General features: G+C 52.6%; 8 protein-coding genes across 8 annotated transcripts; 5 read left to right on the top strand and 3 right to left on the bottom strand.

Annotated features, from left to right (window-relative positions):
* Positions 1–723: 723 nt before the first annotated feature.
* EsH8_VI_000317 (fumarylacetoacetate hydrolase family protein) lies at positions 724–1810 on the top strand (the record flags this gene model as incomplete). Its single annotated transcript, XM_083271570.1, has 3 exons — positions 724–735; positions 805–886; positions 939–1810. 3 exons carry the CDS (start codon positions 724–726, stop codon positions 1808–1810), a joined length of 966 nt encoding a protein of 321 aa, XP_083126744.1.
* A 345-nt stretch (positions 1811–2155) lies between these two features.
* EsH8_VI_000318 (fungal specific transcription factor domain-containing protein) lies at positions 2156–4002 on the bottom strand (the record flags this gene model as incomplete). The annotated part of the gene is made up of 2 exons (XM_083271571.1): positions 2156–3940; positions 3985–4002. 2 exons carry the CDS (start codon positions 4000–4002, stop codon positions 2156–2158), a joined length of 1803 nt encoding a protein of 600 aa, XP_083126745.1.
* A 1102-nt stretch (positions 4003–5104) lies between these two features.
* On the top strand, positions 5105–6696 carry EsH8_VI_000319 (allantoate permease family MFS transporter; the record flags this gene model as incomplete). The annotated part of the gene is made up of 3 exons (XM_083271572.1): positions 5105–5294; positions 5353–5433; positions 5495–6696. 3 exons carry the CDS (start codon positions 5105–5107, stop codon positions 6694–6696), a joined length of 1473 nt encoding a protein of 490 aa, XP_083126746.1.
* Positions 6697–7539: 843 nt separating this feature from the next.
* Positions 7540–9553, top strand: EsH8_VI_000320 (uncharacterized protein; the record flags this gene model as incomplete). The annotated part of the gene is made up of 4 exons (XM_083271573.1): positions 7540–7578; positions 7658–7788; positions 7849–9153; positions 9208–9553. The coding sequence occupies 4 exons, from the start codon at positions 7540–7542 to the stop codon at positions 9551–9553; spliced, it is 1821 nt and encodes a 606-aa protein (XP_083126747.1).
* A 593-nt stretch (positions 9554–10146) lies between these two features.
* On the top strand, positions 10147–11038 carry EsH8_VI_000321 (BTB/POZ domain-containing protein; the record flags this gene model as incomplete). Its single annotated transcript, XM_083271574.1, has 2 exons — positions 10147–10262; positions 10330–11038. 2 exons carry the CDS (start codon positions 10147–10149, stop codon positions 11036–11038), a joined length of 825 nt encoding a protein of 274 aa, XP_083126748.1.
* A 353-nt stretch (positions 11039–11391) lies between these two features.
* Positions 11392–12189, bottom strand: EsH8_VI_000322 (BTB/POZ domain-containing protein; the record flags this gene model as incomplete). Its single annotated transcript, XM_083271575.1, has 2 exons — positions 11392–12073; positions 12131–12189. The coding sequence occupies 2 exons, from the start codon at positions 12187–12189 to the stop codon at positions 11392–11394; spliced, it is 741 nt and encodes a 246-aa protein (XP_083126749.1).
* Positions 12190–12681: 492 nt separating this feature from the next.
* On the top strand, positions 12682–14158 carry EsH8_VI_000323 (BTB/POZ domain-containing protein; the record flags this gene model as incomplete). The annotated part of the gene is made up of 2 exons (XM_083271576.1): positions 12682–13523; positions 14026–14158. 2 exons carry the CDS (start codon positions 12682–12684, stop codon positions 14156–14158), a joined length of 975 nt encoding a protein of 324 aa, XP_083126750.1.
* Positions 14159–14567: 409 nt separating this feature from the next.
* EsH8_VI_000324 (uncharacterized protein) lies at positions 14568–17683 on the bottom strand (the record flags this gene model as incomplete). The annotated part of the gene is made up of 3 exons (XM_083271577.1): positions 14568–16949; positions 17004–17552; positions 17624–17683. The coding sequence occupies 3 exons, from the start codon at positions 17681–17683 to the stop codon at positions 14568–14570; spliced, it is 2991 nt and encodes a 996-aa protein (XP_083126751.1).
* Positions 17684–17936: the final 253 nt, after the last annotated feature.

Consider the following 17936-nt stretch of genomic DNA (forward strand, 5'->3'; position numbering starts at 1 on the left):
TATGGCTGCAACCCATCTGTGTGGTGTCTGCTAAGCCGATTCTTAGCCTCGTGGGTGATCCAAACTCTCAATTTCTAAATCGTTGCTGCTATCACCATCGAATGCGAGGTAGTAGTACAAAAGTTGCCGAAATGTCGCACTCGGGAGCATCAGCTCTCTGTAACCAACCGTGCCGGAAAGTGGAGAAGGCCGTTTAATCGGCGGTTGGTGCTTTGCGGATAGTGTTGACCCAAATGTTTGGTCCTCGGATCCGGGTCCAATAAAGATAAGCCCCAGTCACTGGATGCAGCATCCGCACCTTTTGCGCTTCAGTGAGCGAGATGGAACCAGCCATGCGTTTGCCCCGGACTGCTCACGGGTTTTACATAATTCCCACAATCCCAGCTCGCCTTTATCTATCTACCGAACCACTCTCAGTCCAGACAAGTGGGTTTGCGGGGTTCCCAACGCCGACGTTATCTTGGCGGGCTTTGATCACCATGCTGATGTGAAAATGCCGATCGCATTCCCCGATATTGTCGGGAAAATGCCACCAGAACGGAAGATGACCGGAGAGGACAGATGGAGCGAGACGTCCGACTGGCGGCAACAACGACAGGTTTTATGTCGCTTTATATCCGCTGCATTGAATTGAGTTACTCTTATCGCAAACAAGCACAGCTAATTCTTTATTCGCGTCATCTGACTCGTTCACTTTCGACGTAACTACAACAGATATTCAAGATGATAACTCCTGTAAGCTAGCTACCTGTGATCACACGCATGTTATGCGATTTTCAGCCTTACTAATCTCTGATCTACTAGAGATGGAAACGTCTTGTGCGGTTCATAGCCGAGGACGATTGGAGGGAGTACATTGGAGAGCCAGTTGATGAGACAGTTGATGGTAAGGGTGTCTGCAATCTGTCAGGTTTCTGGACTTTCTAACACCTTCACAGTTGGAGCTGCGCTGGCGGAGTCTATCCCCGTCCCAGCTCGGGTTTTCACAGGGATTTCGGCCCTTGATGCTTCGGCCGAGCCGACAACAAGGATATTGAACATCCAAAAGCTCTTACCGCCTCTCACACGAAAGGAAGTCGGCACTATCCGCTGCATCGGCCTTAACTACCGCAAACATGCCAAGGAGATGAATCTTGATCTCCCAGAGCACCCTACTCTATTCTTTAAGCCGGCGAGCTGTCTCAACGCGTCGAATGCGCCGCTCCTCATCCCTCACCAAGCAACCGACCTTCAAGCAGATTATGAGGCCGAGTTGGCAGTTGTTATCGGCCGTGACGCCAGAAATGTCAGCACAGAAGAGGCCATGAACTATGTCCTGGGTTACATGTGCTCCAATGATGTCACTGCGAGAAAGCACCAGTTTGCAGGCGCTCAGTGGGGATTCGGTAAGGGATTCGACGGCTTCGCGCCCATGGGCCCGTGTCTTGTTAGCGCGAGCAGCCTTCCGGACCCATCGGCCATCGAGTTGAAGACGGTCCTTAATGGCGAGGTTATGCAAGAAGGCAGAGGAGACGACATGATCTTCTCCATCGCCGAGATCGTGGCTTATCTATCTCAGGGCACGACTCTGGAGGCCGGCACGGTTATTATGACGGGAACGCCTCACGGAATTGGCGTCAGCAGAAGCCCGCCGGTTTTCTTGGCCCCTGGAGACGACCTTCGAATTGTTATGAGCCACGGTCTCGGCAGTTTGGTGAATAGAGTGGAATATGAGCAGAAGCCACAACAGTTTACTAATGGCGTGAGTGTGGTCAAAGCAGTTAACGGAGTGAATGGGGTAACAGAGGTTAAGGTTAACGGTGTCCATTAAGGCAAAGCAATCCTTTTAGCAGGAAATACAAATCGTACACGACAACTAAATATCCCAAATCGTGACATGATATTGAATACTTTCTGAATAGCCATCTTATGTAAGTTTGTGCAAGCAGCCTGTCTTATTCTTATCATTTCACACATTTCATGTCGGAGTGAGGCCTTAGTCATGGATCCCGAAGACGTTGGTCAGAAGATAGGAGGACCGAAATAAGGATGTATTTATTTCATTATGTTTCTTACTTCAAAGTTGAATGTTATGTTCATATCCGATAGATCAATATTTAAAAGACTAAGCTTCTTTGGTGCGGTTGTGACTCCCACTAAATCTAGTCTGCATTCTTTATACGTTGGTTTGGTCATGCATGATGGTGTTTAGAACATGCTCCCACTGAGACAAATCGCCACTCTCAGGAAGAAAGAACCCCGGATCATCCCAAGTCATTTGCGCGCTCGAAGTGCTGTAAGGAAGTCCTAGACCGGCCAGAAGAGGATCAAAGTCAGGACTTTCAACAGGCAACTGTGGTTGCGTAGCCATCGTCTGGCTTTGTCCCAAAGGTTGCGAAGACCGTCGACCTGGCGATGCCAGGGCCAGTGGGACCAGAGTGTTGGCCGGTGGCGGCTGTGACTGCCTGGCCTTCTTGATGCACAACTCGACGATCTTGACCTCAGCCAGCGCAAACTCGTTCAGCCACATGTCGTTCCTTTGCATCTCACAGTACGCTGCCAAATCCTCAAGAATTGCCTGGGATCTCCGGGAATGAGGGTCGCGAACGGCAATGATGCCTAGCACCAAAGCGCTGTTGAAAAGGTTATGCGGGCCCAAACTCCACTTCAGTCGATCATTCAAAGGTTGGTTGAACAATTTGAGGCCCATTTCGAGGTCTGCGCATGCAGAAGCAATGCAGACGTCGTGGCTGTGTCTGTATCTGTTTGTGATGGACTGGCGGAGAAGAAACGGACGGTGGAGCGTCACTCTAGCGAAGTGATACATACTGTGCAAATGGAGTCTTTGCCATGGTAAGAATGGAAGGCGTTCGTCTTTGGACCTGTCGGGATCCTCCAGCTCGAAGTAGGGTGGTAACCTGCCTCGCCAAGTGTCGATTTCTTTGTCGAGTGTGAGAACTGTTTCGTATGACACGGTGAATAACCCGAAACACCGCTCCTGGATTTTGCCGACGACGACAGCAAGTTCATGGGCGAGACGGCTGAATACACTCGCAGTCGGCTCAGAGAGGGGTGCTTCTGGAACAGTCGCTGCTTCCTCGATATCTAGGTCATCCAGCCACACATTGGAAGCCTGCTTCACGAGACACTGCTGGTCTACAATTGCAAACGGTCGTCCCAGAGCGAGAGCAATGGTTTTGTCGAGCATGTAAAGGTTGCTCCAAAGACGTCGTCTCGTTTCCGTCTCTTTCCTGGGCAGCCTCCACCTCTCGCCATCGATATGCATTCCCTGTGCTTGTGCCATGCGCATTGCGAAGCTGGTCGTGAGCCATGATTCTGGCACGCGACGGGTGTAAATAAGATAGCGGGTCACAAGGACACCGGCTCGGACAAGGTCCGTCGACTCTCCGTAAAATGTTGGCGCAATCACAATAGCTCTTCGGGCGGCCCAGTAGAATCGTTGCGACGTCTCGTAAACCTCCCGCTGAACCTCCTTGTTTCGCGGTTTCGGACAATCCAAAAGAACTCCGTAGGCCATGACGATGAAGAGCAGCGCAAGCCAACGGAGGTCAATAGTCGCAAAGTCGTCGAAGCCAAACTTTCGCGACCAGAAGTTCTCGTACTTGGCCTTGAATGAATTCGGCTGTACGGCATCGATTGCCCAGTTTAGTTCGTTCAGAAAGCAGTCCGTCAGCCTGTCGACTGTGGACTTCTTCCGCGGAAGCAAACCGAGCAGCTCCCATATTTGAGAGAATGGGCCGCCTTCGTCCCGGAAGGAATGCGTCGAACCTGCTTGGGCTTTTTGGCTGAGACCCGACGAAAGCTCTGGAGCGGGTGCTTGTATAATCTTGGCAGCAGCTTGGGGGCCAAAGTAGGATGAACCGAAGAAAGATGGCGCGTCGCGGTTTTTGAAGAGATTACCGACAAGGGACTCTGATTGCTGGTCTTGGCCGCTCTCGCCCTGGCGCCTTTCTCCTCGGCTTGAAGACCTAGAGGGGATCGTACCTGATCCCGAGGATTCATCAGGTTGTCCGGATTCTTGGACCGGGTTTTCTGTGGTGTTGGGAGGGGATACCGGCGTGGCGAAGTTGAGGCTGGGTGAAGCTACTGTTGGTCGTTGCCGTTGTACAGTTCTCGGGCTATCGTCTTCCAGATGACTGTAGGAGCAAGATGCACCGACGCCTCGTCGTTCGCAATTGAAACATGGCCGCGACCCGTTGCACTGACAAGCCTATGTCAGCGAACTAATTCAAGCTTCAAAAAATAAGGCAACATGTCAAATGAGCCTGTCCCAAAGCCGACGTTTTAGAAAATCGGGCCGTATAGCTTATCAGAGTTGCGCTGGAGAAAACCAGTGTACGACAGACATGCTGGGCCAATATTGATACTCGGGTTATTGCACTTCCCAAGATAACCCTCATATTGCCAAAGGACAAAAAAAAAGGCCCCTGCGCCATGACGAATTGGTGGACGAATGTGTTATCTGCTTACTCTTTGTTTTCGCCGATGACACGACTCGCACGCAACAGCATGCCTTCCTCGCTTCCTCTTGCGAGTAGTCGGGCTTTTCGGGACCGTTGTATTTGGTATGGGCGAATCCATTGAGCCGGTCTACACAACTGACGTACATTCCCGGACAGGTGTCCGACGCGTTGTCAGGGTTGCGAGATCGGGAAATGGTACGCTTTTGTACGGACAGAGACCGGTGTCGGGGATTTCGTATCTCCCAAGAGCCCCTGGGTAATGGGCAATACCCCGCTTTTGCCCGAGGGGAACATTGGCGCCTCCAGGCTATTCGCGGACTAAGAGATAAGAATCCTTTATTCCAACTTCCCCAGCCTTTGGCCCCCGCTAAACCACAAGGATCGTCAGCTAACGCTCCGATAAGCACACCAATTTCCCGACGCCCAGGGCACTAGATTCGGAAAATGGCCGGCTGGGACAGATAGGCGATTGCGGTGACCTCACCATGCTTGGTGATGCATCTTGCATAGATATATGTCTATTGTAAGGACCTATAGTTGGTTGAACATGTTGTCAAACCCAACGGAGTTGCACCATCACAGCACCTACTCTCCAGACATCAACGGAAAACACTCAACACCAATTGGTGGTTCTAGTGACAATGTCTTTAGAAAAGATTCCTATCGAGGCCAAGGACGGGGATGTCGACTCGCCCCAAATGGCGGCAGCAAGTTCCGACCTCACAATTGACCCAGCTGCGGAAAAACGATTGTTGAGAAAGCTAGATGCATGGCTCGCCCCGATGATGATCATTGCCTTCTTGGTCGCCTACTTGGATCGAAGCAACATTGGTATGTTGTTTCGAGAGTCTGTTGCCCTCATTTACGTACTAATCTTTTGCAATTCTAGGCAACGCAGCGATTGCAGGCATGACTGAAGATCTCAACTTGACTGGCAACAGACTTAACGTTGCAGTCACCGTCTTCTATGGTGAGATCCAAGCCTAGTATTGGAACGGAACCCTTGGATGTTTTGCTGATGCAATACCTAGTCACGTACATTGCCTTTGAGATCCCTGCGTCGCTGATTCTCAAGAAAGCCCGACCAAGCCGACTCATCCCCTTCTTTATCCTCTCTTGGAGTGCCACTGTCGTCGGCTCGGCCTTTGTCACAAACTACGCCGGCCTTCTTGCAACCCGTCTCCTCATCGGTGTCTTCGAGAGTGGTCTCTTCCCTTGCCTCACGCTCTATCTCAGCATGTACTACAAGCGCGAGGAACAAGCCCGGAGAATCTCATACCTTTTCGTCGCTTCCGCATTGTCCGGTGCCTTTGGCGGTCTTTTGGCCTACGGCTTGACGAGCCTTCACGGTGCCAGCGGCCTGGCCGGCTGGAGGTGGCTATTTCTCATTGAGGGTGTCATCTCTCTCGCAGTTGGCTTCGCCTTTATCGTATTGCTTCCCGACAATTTCGAGTCGGCGAAATGGCTTACCGAGGAGGACAAGGCCCTGATGCGCATCCGTTCGGAGCAAGCCAAGGTCTACCAGGGCGAGTCGGAAACCTTTGACAAGCAAGAAGTGAAACTGGCATTCAAGGACCCGAAGGTCTGGCTATCTGCGGGTTGCCAGTTCTGTGCGAACACCTGCTCTTTCGGCTTCGGAACCTTCCTGCCAGTCATCATCCGTGGCTTCGGATACAGCAGCATCAAGACTCAACTCCTGACTGTGCCTGTCTACATCTGGGCCTCCTTCGTCTACCTCTTCATCGCATATCTCTCAGACAAGCTCAACAAGCGAGCCGTGTTTATGGTTCCGATGGCTCTTGTCACGGCTACGGGATACGCCCTCATGCTTGGAGTGAGCATGAAATCGACATCTGTTCTTTACTTTGCTACGTTTGTCACCGCAACCGGAATCTACTGCGTCGTCGGCCTGAACGTCACATGGGTCAGCAACAGCAACGCTGGTTACTTCAAGCGGGCAACGGCCATTGGTCTGCAGCAGACCATTGGAAACAGCGCGGGTATCATGGCTGGTCAGATTTACCGTATCACTTCGGCTGACGGGAGATACACGATTGGACACGCGGTTTCGATATGCACTATCACCATTGCCTCGATAGGTTACTTTACCATGTGGACTTGGTTGAACAGAATCAACAACAAGAGGGAGAACATGAGTATCGATGAGAGATCACGGGAGCTTGACCAGGGCAAGAAGGGCGACAGACACCCTGACTTCCGATACACTCTGTAGTGTAGTTACTGGATAGAAGGAGCTTACTATCTTTTGCTTTTATATTTTAATACATCAGTCACCATTTCCCCATAAGTTTGGCTAGTGTCTTTTCATATCCAACTCCAACTGTGATCTTTACATTTACTAGATTCAACTCACTTAGATACAGTGCTAGCTAAGGCGATCTTGTAACACGAGACTATTGCTAAGAGAACATGAAATTTCTGCCTCTGGAGCGAAGCCGCGAATTTCAGTTGGGCTTTCAAAATGGACTTTCGCAACAGCGCTGCGACTACAAAAATCATTCGCTACTCCTGTAATGCTCCACCTTGAGTATGCCAGAGAACGAATCCACCAGCAACCCCGCAGTTCAGCGGATTCCCACTTGGCGTTGTGGCAGAGTGGTCTAATGCGCAAGACTAGAAATCTTGTTCCTTCGGGAGCGTCTGTTCGAATCAGGCCAACGTCGACTTTTGTTTTTGATTCTCAATTGCTTGCATATCTTTCGATTCAAGTGATTCATTCAACTGTGTGACATTGAGGTTTGTTTGGCTCTGCATCTGTGCGATTATGTAAGAATCCAAGGTGCCTGCGAAGGATTGTGGTTCCAGTCCTATTTGGGAAAAGTTCGATGAATTTGTAAGCCGCAACCCCCCTTGGACGACCGACCCTCTGTCAGCCTCAGGGCATCTTTCTTTTGGCCATTCACCCCTTGGTCGCTTCATTACGGAGACGCAGGTCGACTCATGCATTGATCGTACAGGTTTTTGTCCCCAACATAGGAGGCCGCGGAATACAAGCGAACCCAAATCTGCGGAGTAACCACCAGATCGAGCCCCAGCTCCACAACTCCCTGCAACCATGGAGACAACGAAGCCCAAAAGGGTCAGACAGAGAAAGGTGGGTATTCCACTGCTGACTGCTCAAGAAGCACCGAACAGAAGTAAGAACTCACATTGTCCTAATACTGTTTTCTCAGGCTTGTGACTTGTGCTATCACAAGAAGATTAAGTGTGATGCAAAACTGCCCCGTTGTTCGGGCTGCAAGCTGTACAACTCGGAATGCACTTACACCGGCCCGACGAGAGCGACTGCTATCAAGCCCAGCCAGTAAGTTTCAGTGTCACCAAGATGATTTATTGGGCTTTGGATTTGCTAAAGGTCTCCAAGTGTCAAAAAGATTGAGATGTTAGAGGCACGACTAGCACAACTAGAGGCGCAAAATGGCCAGAGGCAACCTTTTACTCAGATTACTCCCGATTCGGGCTTCGACAACTTAGAAACAGACCTACAGGGCCACAGCTACCTGGATGAGCAACTCTGGGCCCTTGGAAACGGCTCATCATCCAATGAGTCTCCCTCGCACTCAACAGACCCTGATTCAAGTGTCTTCCTGCAAGAGTCCAACGCCAAGACGCTGCCGCCTTTACGCTTAGTACTCCCAGACATAGAGGACTACTTCGAGAATTCAAATCAGGTTCTGCCACTGTTCGAAAGGGAGAGCTTCATGAAGATGCTGCGCGGGTGGTACGCGTACCCTGCGCACCGCAAGTCGGACGTCTGGGCGGCCGTCAACATCGTTTTGGCACTGGCACGTCGGCATTCATACGCTTCCAGCCCCAAGGAGACGCAGGATATGCAACAGTACATCAACAACGTTCAATCGGTCTTGAACCAGCTCGCCATAAATGAGCCAAGTTTTCTGACCCTGCAAACAGTCCTTGGCCTGGTCATAGTTTTCCATGGCGCCTCGGACCCGGGGCCGGCTTCCATTCTGGTAGCAACCGCTGTTCGACTGGCCCAGAGACTCAGACTCCACTCAAAAGCTGCAAACGAAGATGTAGAACCGGCAGAAGCGCTCCAGAGGAACCGGGTCTTCTGGATTGCTTTCATCCTCGACCGTGACTTGGCCATGCGAACAGCACAGCCGCCGATTCACCAAGACACAGACATCGACGTTGACCTCCCGGGCCCCAGCCCACCAGACAACGCGGGCCAAATATTTGACTTCTCGGGGAAGGCTTTCAACTATTTCCGCAGTCGCGTCCAACTCGCCTATATCCAAGGCAAGCTGTACCCCATGCTGTTCTCCGTGCGGGCGCTCAAGCTACCGCAACACGAGCGAGGCCAGAACATGCTCCGCCTACGGACAATGCTCGAGAACTGGCTTAGCTCGATACCCGCCGACTTTCAGCCGCATGTTGTGATGAGGACGGTGTCAACGGAGTACCTTCGGTACCTCTCGCTGCTGCACTACACTCATCTTCAACTCGTCGCGACGACGCATCAGGCGGACTCGCACCATCTCGAGTGGCTCCAGGAGGTCCTTAACTGCAGCAAGGCGCAGGCGCCGGAGGTGCGCTGCGAGGATTTGGCTACCCGGCTTCCGAGCTGTTGGGATAAGTTAGTCACAGAGGCGCGGACTTGCATGCACCTCTATGCGGCGACGCCGGAGAATGACTCGGCTCTTACATGGTATGTTTCCCTGCTCAAGCCTCAGGGGAACTTTTTTAACTTTACCCATCACAGGCTGGTGTCATGCGGCTATTTGACGAGCATCATGTTCATCACGGTCAATAACCTGGCGAGGCCTGAGAATCCCAGTCGGCCCACTGACCAGAGCAATGTTGATTCTGCTCTGCTGCTCCTCGAGCGCCTCATCAAAGCTACCGACGACGGCAGGTTGAAGAGGATACACGGCGCCTGCAAGGAGCTCAACGACAAGGCGCGCAATTTCGTAATGCCCAACACTTCAGAAAACTTCTTCGACCCGCCCGGATTAGAGTTTGGTGATGAAGATCCTCTTGATGCCGGCCACTGGGACTTGGTGGACAGCACGTTCTGGGCAGCAAGCAAGTATGCAACAGTCAATTGAGGGTTTTATGCTTCTTGGGCACTGTCTATTTGTGGTTTCTTTCTCGTAGCCTGGGTGTCCAGATTTACTCGTGTATAAGTAACGACCCTCTCCTTCTATTCTTCATCAGCTTGAAACAACCTATAGGCAACAAAAGAATCTAATAGTCCTTCCAAACCGCGAAAGACCGCATCTCGCATCTGATACGATTGATGCATACTTATCCAACATCCAGGGGGCTGGAGATTGTATTGTGTAGGTTGTGCAAATGGACGGGACCCTGCAACAGTATTGTCAATACGGTTCTGGGCATATGTCTGGAAATTCAACCTGTCGATTCCAATATTGATAATAGGGACCCTTCAATTTCACTTTTGACAAGTGTCTGAGGTAGCTGCAACTCAGCGCCCATCTGCGCATCCTTCCTCTTTGATTTCTACTTGGCCTACCCTACCACCTTCCCCTCCTATCCCACCTCACATATTTATCTTAATTTTCTCTCCACCAGTTATCCTCTACGTTGGTTCTCACAAGAATTTTTTTCTTTTATCCCCACTCCCTCAAATCTTCGCCACATCTACAACATTCCCGCTATATAGACAAATTCTGCGAAGATGAGCACCGCCGGATCCGATACGCTCCCCGCCACCACAGGCAGTCAGCCCCAAGCCAAAAGCTTGAATCTTGCTCGTAATGGCGAGTTCCACCCTGCCTGGCAGTTCTTGGTTCCGTAAGTGCACCCCAAAACTGACCGCTGTCGGACCGCCTTTGCCCTTCTTGCTGACCCTTCCCTTCAGGGACCCTCAAGAACTCGTCACTCTCAAAGTCGGAGGGAAGAGCTTCTCTTTCCGTAAGAGCATCCTGGTAAAGGATTCTGAGTACTTTGCCGCCTGCTTGAACAGCACCGCATTCGTCGAAGGCAGGACTTCGACTATTGAGTTCGACGACATCGAGCCCGAGTACCTCGGCTTCTACCTGCACATAACATACTGCAGAGAAATGGATGGTGACATCAATGAGTTACCTGTAATCTATGGTGGCCGCAGGACTACTCTCGAGGGTCGCCTGGTAACGTTGGTCCGACTCTACCAGCTGGCAGATCGGTTTATCAACAAGTCCCTTGTCGATATTCTTGGTAAGAGCATCATAGACTTCGACACCAGGTACAGCGTATATAAGCGCAAGCTGAGAGATCTGTCGACGCCTACGAGACTTATTTGGTGGACCAAAACCTACAGAGACGCCTTCGGGGCCCTAGAAAAGCATATACCTGACCAGCAAACCATGCGAACCAAGCTAACGGACATCTTCTGCGACTTGATCCCTCTGTCGAAAGTTGATAGCATCATTCATGTTGTTGCTGAAGATCAAGAATTCATGCAAGCCGTGCTCTTAGCGGTGTTCAACAAGGCAGCTGGCCTGGAGAGTGATGTGGCTCGTCTTCGGACCGAGGTCAGTCATGAGCCGCGAGCTCGGAAGTACGCCAAGCTGGTTCAATATTCATAGGGCCTTGGGAAAATACGTCGTGCTATTGAGTCACAAGATGACGACGAAAATGATGCGTTGCCGCACGGAAGACCGTCGTTACAACAACGACTTAGAGATGAGGTCCCCAGCGACGGTGTGTGGACACAAATCGCAAATTCGAGTCTCTAGGATGGATAGAATGAACTAAATCACGTTTCATTAACATCAGAAAGAAATGGTGCTGGCATTCTTGTTTTTTCCCAACCATCTTGATATGTATCTGACAATTTCATTGAAGTTCGTCCCCAACACCACGAACGACGCTCCAAGGGACTCCCTGTCAACCTATGATAATTAAATAATCACTTTGAATGGCTTGAGACGGCTGGGCACTACCATTCTGGAAAGTTCTCCGACTCTTGCAGCGTCGAATCTTCTACGGTCAGTTTATATGTCTTTTGTGCCGTCGTCTCCTTGTGGCAGGTGCAAAGCAGATCTGAGAACCGCCGGCTCAGGTCGAAGACAAACTGGTGATGCTTCGAGATGGCGTCCGAGTATTTCCTGTACTTGTCCAACGGGAAATGGTCGCAGAAAGATTCGAGCAACTGCGATCGCAGGTTTTTCTGATTCGTATCTTCCGGGTCCAGAGCCTCATAGCCCTCGGCATAATCCACGATCCACACCGACAGGTCCTGGGCCGCTTGGACCGGCGGCGCCCGGCACGGCGGACTGTGCTGAAATATCTCGCTTAGTGCGCGCTGGACTGCGGTACACAGTCCCTTGTTAAGGAAGCGGTCGCTGAGCTGGTATGTCTTGACGAGCGCCTTGATACGGCACCGGGGTATCTTAATGTCCTCGCCTGCAAGGAGAGCCTGTCGGTACGCGAGGTTGATATAGATCCCCAACTCCTTGAAGCCGATGTCGTCGAAGGTGACAGTGGAAGTTTGCGCCTCGATGAAGGCTGTGGGATCACCGAGGCACTTTGCAAAGTATTCCGAGTCACGCGTCAAGACGTTCTTGTGAACCAGGAACTCGTGGTCTCCTGCTTTCAATGTCACCATCTGCTGTGGTGCCCTGGCGCCATGTCAGCCGGAGTGAGCGATTCGGAATGAATGGGCTTGCATTGCACACATAAATTGCAATAAACTGCTCTTTTTACTAACAGAGGTCCCATTTCTAACGCTGTTCATTTTGGCGGGAGGTTGGGCTGCGCCTTGGTTTCTCAACAGGTCGGCATGAAGCTTTCAAACAGGCTAGATGAGGGGAAATTCAGGCTCCGGGTTGCAGTTGGCTGTCGTTGCTGTCCAATGCATCCGTCTATTGGATGTCTTCAGTTTTGGCTTCAGCGAAAGTTCGTCACCTGACCCGCCCGACCTGATACGTGCAACGGGCAGGTCGTGGGTGTTTGCCTCGGCACTACGGCATGTTCGATGCGGTCGTGGTTTCCAGAAATTGACTTCATCTTCACCCCAGTGCACTTGCCGCGACCAAACCTACATCTCCGATACAAGCAAGAACAATAAAAAAACAAAAAAGATAAAAGGTCACACAATCTTGAACAAATACAAAACCCGCCATCTCCATCCAAATTCCGATAACTACGCCAACATTATCACCGCTCGTTGGATCATACATCTCGCTCTAATAGCTCGGAAGGCGCAGTCCCCCTGAACGCCATCACAATGCCCTTTCAATCCCCTCCTCCCCAAGATTGGGAATCCAAACACCTACCCGAGTACACGCACATGTTTCAAGCCCAGCAGCCCGACGACATGGTCTCTCTTCAATGCCAGGGAAAGACCTTTGTTGTTCACAAAGACATCTTGCGGAAGAATTCCGATTACTTCAAAGCCTGTTTCGACCACGAATTCGTCGAGACACACACGTCCTCGTTGGTAATCGACCACACGGACCCGGACAATCTGGGGGTGTACCTATTCTTTGCGCATCGTCAGGTAATGACGCTCAGTGCGCCACTCGAGACCGTGTTCAACGATGAAAGCGACAGCTCATTCGAGATGAACGCGTCCCTGACGTCGCTGCTCGAGCTGTACGAGCTGTGCAACTACTTCCAAAACACGTCATTGTTGAACTCGCTCAAGACACACATCCACTCCACGGTCCTCGGCAACTGGTCGGATTGCCTCAAAACGCGTAAGCTGAAGACCACGGACTGGTACTTCCGGAGCTTCGCCGACGCCTTCGACTACTGCGAGCAAAACCATGTCCTCAAGGACGAGTTCCAAGATGCCCTCGTCGAGGGTTTCTGCTCCAAAGTGAGCTTGGAGGACTACACCGAGCACTGCGATGCAATCGCCGACCACCACGCCTTCATTTTCGACGTCGCTAAGCGCTTCAAGTGTCAGTTGGAAGTCGAACAGCAGTGGAAGGGGACCAACAAGGTTGAGATTGAACAACTGAGACAGGAGTTGCAGGTGTACAAGAATATTTTTGGGGAGAACTTGGGGAATAATTTGGGGAGCGGCGCTCCTGCGCTTTTTGGGATGATGAGTACAGCTAGGAGGTAAGCGGGAAGGGTGCCATGAGAGGAGCATCTTGGTCCGAAACATGGAAGACATTGCGATGAAGTAATGGATGGGACCTTTGCTCTGCAGGACCGCCAATACTGCCTTTTTTTTTCACGACCAATTCGATGCTACCTAGCGGCTGGCCATGTACTCGAAAGGAGGCTGGTGTCAAATTCATCAGGGTTATTCAGTCTGTACTATAGGCAAACACACAAACTACCGTCAATCCCAGTTCTTGCTCAAGTGGTTCAAGTTGAGTGAACGTGGCTAGCGGGTGAGTGTTGACCAACGACGGCCCTGTCGGCCGACGATCCCCGTCAGCGAATCAACCAAGACGTATTCCCTCGTACCAATACGCAGTTCGACAAAAGGCCGAGCCCTTTCCGCGAGCGTGATGCCCACGGCTGGTTTGCCCTGGTCAAGAAAACTCACTTGCTGACGGGCGGCCGCCAAACCAGCGCCGAGATATGTATCGAGAGCAGGAGCTTCGTAGCCCAGAGGAACGAGCTTCATCGGGTACTCCGGCATCGTCGTCGCCGAATACCTCAAGACCGAATTGGTTCTAGGCCTTGCCAGTAACACGCGAGGCAGGACCAAACACTCGGCCAGGAACAACCCGCCCGCCTCCTGAAGCTGTCAGCATGGACTTGATTCACATCCTCATCACATTGTCAAATACAAGCATGTAGTCCGAGAAAATACGTGCTGAAGGGTTACTCATTAAATCTATAATCCATTCCCGCGGCGCCGCGCCAGGGAATTTCGAGGGGCTGTCGCAAACCCCATGCAATATTCAGTCTATGTCTCGTCTCTTTGATCATTACCATTTTGAAGGAATAAGAAAAGCGAGGGTCGACACAACCCTTTTCCACACCAACCGTGGGAACATTTCCCGTCCAAAATCTCCTCCATAGTTCAACGCCGAACGCAATGCCATCACATGGAGACCAGATCCCGGACCGCGAGTCAACCCTTCGCTCTATCATCGCTTACAAGAAAAGAAACAAAAACCCATCAATCCATCACGTCCACGGTTTGGCTCACCACCCGTCGTTGGGGCGCCGCCTCGAGCCGCGGAAATAGTCGTACTGCGTCGGGTCTTGTTCAGGCGTGTCTGCATCGGCCTGTGGGAGTCCACTATACCCCCTCGGCCCGCCACCCAACACACCGATCGTAGGGCCAGCCGTAGGCGCACTCATCGGCATGCCCGCGGCATTGCGTACCAGAGCAGTGTCGCTACCGTTGCTGTTGATATTGTACAGTGGGCTGCGTGATCGGTCGCCCATAGTCGCCTGCTGGGCGAAGCCGGCTTGGGGTGAGCCCAGCCTTGTTGGTGACTGGCGGCCGGGGTCTGCGGGTGACATATAGCCGGAAGGTGGAGTACGGTAACCCGAAAACCCAGATTGGTTGGAGACATCGCGCCGCTGATTGCCAGTCATGCCACCCTGCAATGGAGCGCCGGTGGGCGTTCCAGGGCGGGAGCCGAAGTCGGACATCGATCCAGGTGTGCCCGGTCGCATGATATCGGGGTCTCGGCCGAAGATGTCACCCTGGCCATGCTCTTCTGCAAACTCGGCTCTGTTCTTGTAGAACTCAAAGTCCATGTGCGATTCCGAGACAAACTCGAAGCCGGGGACGCCAGCCGACTTGCCAGGCCTGCCAGCGTTCATCGGGTCCAGGGCGTACGTGTCCGAATATCCAGAAACACTCATCATGTCGCCGGTATTGACCTCCCTTCCGTCGGAAAGGCGGCCCTTGTAGACAACATGCAGGAAAGGCTGCGCCTTCTGGTGAACCATTGGCGTAATGAGTGGCTTGTACAAGGCGGGGTGGCCGAAGCGCGAGGCCAACCTCTCGCTGCGCAGGCGAGTCTCCTTCTGCATGCCGGCCTCGGGGTGCTTGGACACGTTGGTCGTCGAGACGAAGTGAATCTTGTCGTCGAACACCCGGGCGCATACAATCTTGAAAATGATCAGGAGAAGGGGCAGCGGAACAATGGCCAGGGCCTGGCTGTGGTAGGCCCAGTCGGCTCGAGCCCAGGCGCTAAGGAAGAAGACGCAGTTCGACAGGAACACGGCAAAGAGCATGCGGTTGAAGAGAACGCGCCAGAACATGCCTCCCGACTCCGTCTTGGTGACGAAGATGTAAAGCAGCAGGTACTTCTTCAGCCAGTAGTCGATGGCATAATACAAGGTGGCGGCCGGAAGGACCAGCGGTTGGATGCCAGAGAAGCCAAGCGCGACTGTGGCGTAGTACAGGAAGTAGTTGTAGTAAGATGCGTACTCGAAGGTCGGGGGAGCCGTAAGTTCAATCAGCTCTCTGGGCGTCGGACTCGAAAACTTGCGCACGAAGAAGCTGTAAACGAGCTTCCAGAGCTGGGCGAGGTCGATAGCAGCACCGAGGTTCCTCTGGAGAAGCCAAGTTACCCAGAAAGGGCTAACGGTGCAGAGCGCCGTGAAAACGGTCTGCGCAAGGTTTTGGTCGATGATGGCCTGCCAGGCGTCGACGCTCTTCTCACTGGTTTCGCTGACGACGGCGGACACAAAGGACCAAACGGTGCTGAAGAGCGAGAAAACGATCAGGTTGTTGAAGACGAAGAACGCGTACAGCTTGGCCATGACGTGACGCTCGCGACCAGTCTTAGTCTGGTCTCCGGCCTTCATGGACAGCTGACGGAAGATCATGGGGAGGACGAGGTAGACGAGCGACATGAGCGCAGGTGACGCGATACCCTGAACAATAGCCCACCACTCCGGGTTCTTGCGAAGTTCGAGCTGGAATGCCTTCCAGACGTTTCCGAGGTTCTCCAGGTTGATCAGGAAAATGGCAATCATGGCGTTGGGGACGATCCATACGATGGTGAGCAGCGCAATCCAAAGGTTGTTGACAATGCGCCTCCACCGGCGGACTGAGGAGCTGAGAGGCAAGTTGTCCCAAATGACGTCGTTCGGTCGCGGGGCCAGAGTGATCCTCGCGCCGTGCGGGTTCTTCTTGCGGCAGGCGTAGGCGATGTTGTGCGCCTCGGCGATGTCCGAGTAACTGGCAAAGCCGTAGGGCATCGTGCTCCGCTTGTCGACACTCATCCGTACCTCCTTAATCTCGATTTCCAGATCCTTGATTCGCTGCGTCAGGTACTCGATGGCGTCGACCTTTTGTCCTTTGGGGTATGTGGCAAAGGAGGGATCCTTCTTGGAGGGCTTGCACATTGGGCGGGCGGCCGGGAGCTGGTCAGGCTTCTTCATGTACTTGGCCAGGACGGATTCCAGCTTGCGAACGGTGTGGTCGTGCTGCTCGATCAGCTTCGGGAGATCCTTGACATTGCGGGCAATGGCGGTTCGGGAGAATGACGAGCTCGGCACGACTTCGTCAATGATTCTCGCAATGCCCTCGTCTGAGCACCGGTCTTTGGGAATGTCGTACATCTGGTTCAATCAGCCAAAGTCTCACACAATGATCCTAGCTCCGGCTCCGCTTACCATCAACGTTCGGGCATGTAAGCTGTTCAGGTACTCCTCGCTCTCGAAGTACTTGCGGCGGAGCATCAAAACCTTGCGGTAATTCCACCACAGGAAACCCATGACGGTGAACGTGATCATGTACGCGACGGCGACCTGGGCCCAGTAGGCATTACCCCAAACCGCAATCGGCGTGATCAAGTCGATCCAGGCCCTATCCGCGATCGCGGCGCTATCCGCGTTGGTCAAATAGGTGGGAATCAGGATGGCGAGACCGAAGATGGAGATGGTACTAAACATGTACAGACACATGCGGACGAAGCGGAGGAAGATGGTGGCGTCCATGCCGACGTGGTGGACCAACTCGTCCTCGCCCGTGTTCCATAACGGCGGAATCCAGGACCAGATCTTCTTGCCGATGGGGGGAGGGGCATGTTTCTCGTCGGCATGCTTGGACTTGGGAGCGTAGACAGACTGGTTGTAGGGTCGGAGGAAGGAGAAGGTGACGGCGATTCCGACGGTGACGCCAAGTGACGTGGCCAAGGCAGCCCAGATGGAGTTGTTTGCAAGCTGTAGAATAAGAGGGTTAGTACCCGGAACAGACCACCGTGAGAGCTTGTCGTGAGACTCGGCCCGCCTACCTGTCCGCTGAAGGGGTTCTTCAGCAAGTCCAGAATTTCCTTGCCCGCATCTTGACTCATTTTGACGTTCGACCCCCCTTGGGGCGAGGGAGTTGAGAGGCGTCTCTAGGTGGCTTCGGCAGCGAAGGAGGCGTCGGTGACCTTTCTTGGCGATATTATCTTTGTGCGAGGTGTTCACGAAGCGAGAACTCGGAGGAAGGGTTCGATGGTATGTCGTTTGAGGGTGGCGACACGGGTTCGTCCCAACGTATTATCCAAAGTCCTAGGGCGTCGTAGAACAGTGACGTCTCTTCGGGTAGCCCTTGGTGCGATG

This window comes from Colletotrichum jinshuiense, chromosome 6 (genome assembly GCF_051148585.1).
Source record: "Colletotrichum jinshuiense chromosome 6, complete sequence".
Classification (NCBI taxonomy): domain Eukaryota; kingdom Fungi; phylum Ascomycota; class Sordariomycetes; order Glomerellales; family Glomerellaceae; genus Colletotrichum; species Colletotrichum jinshuiense.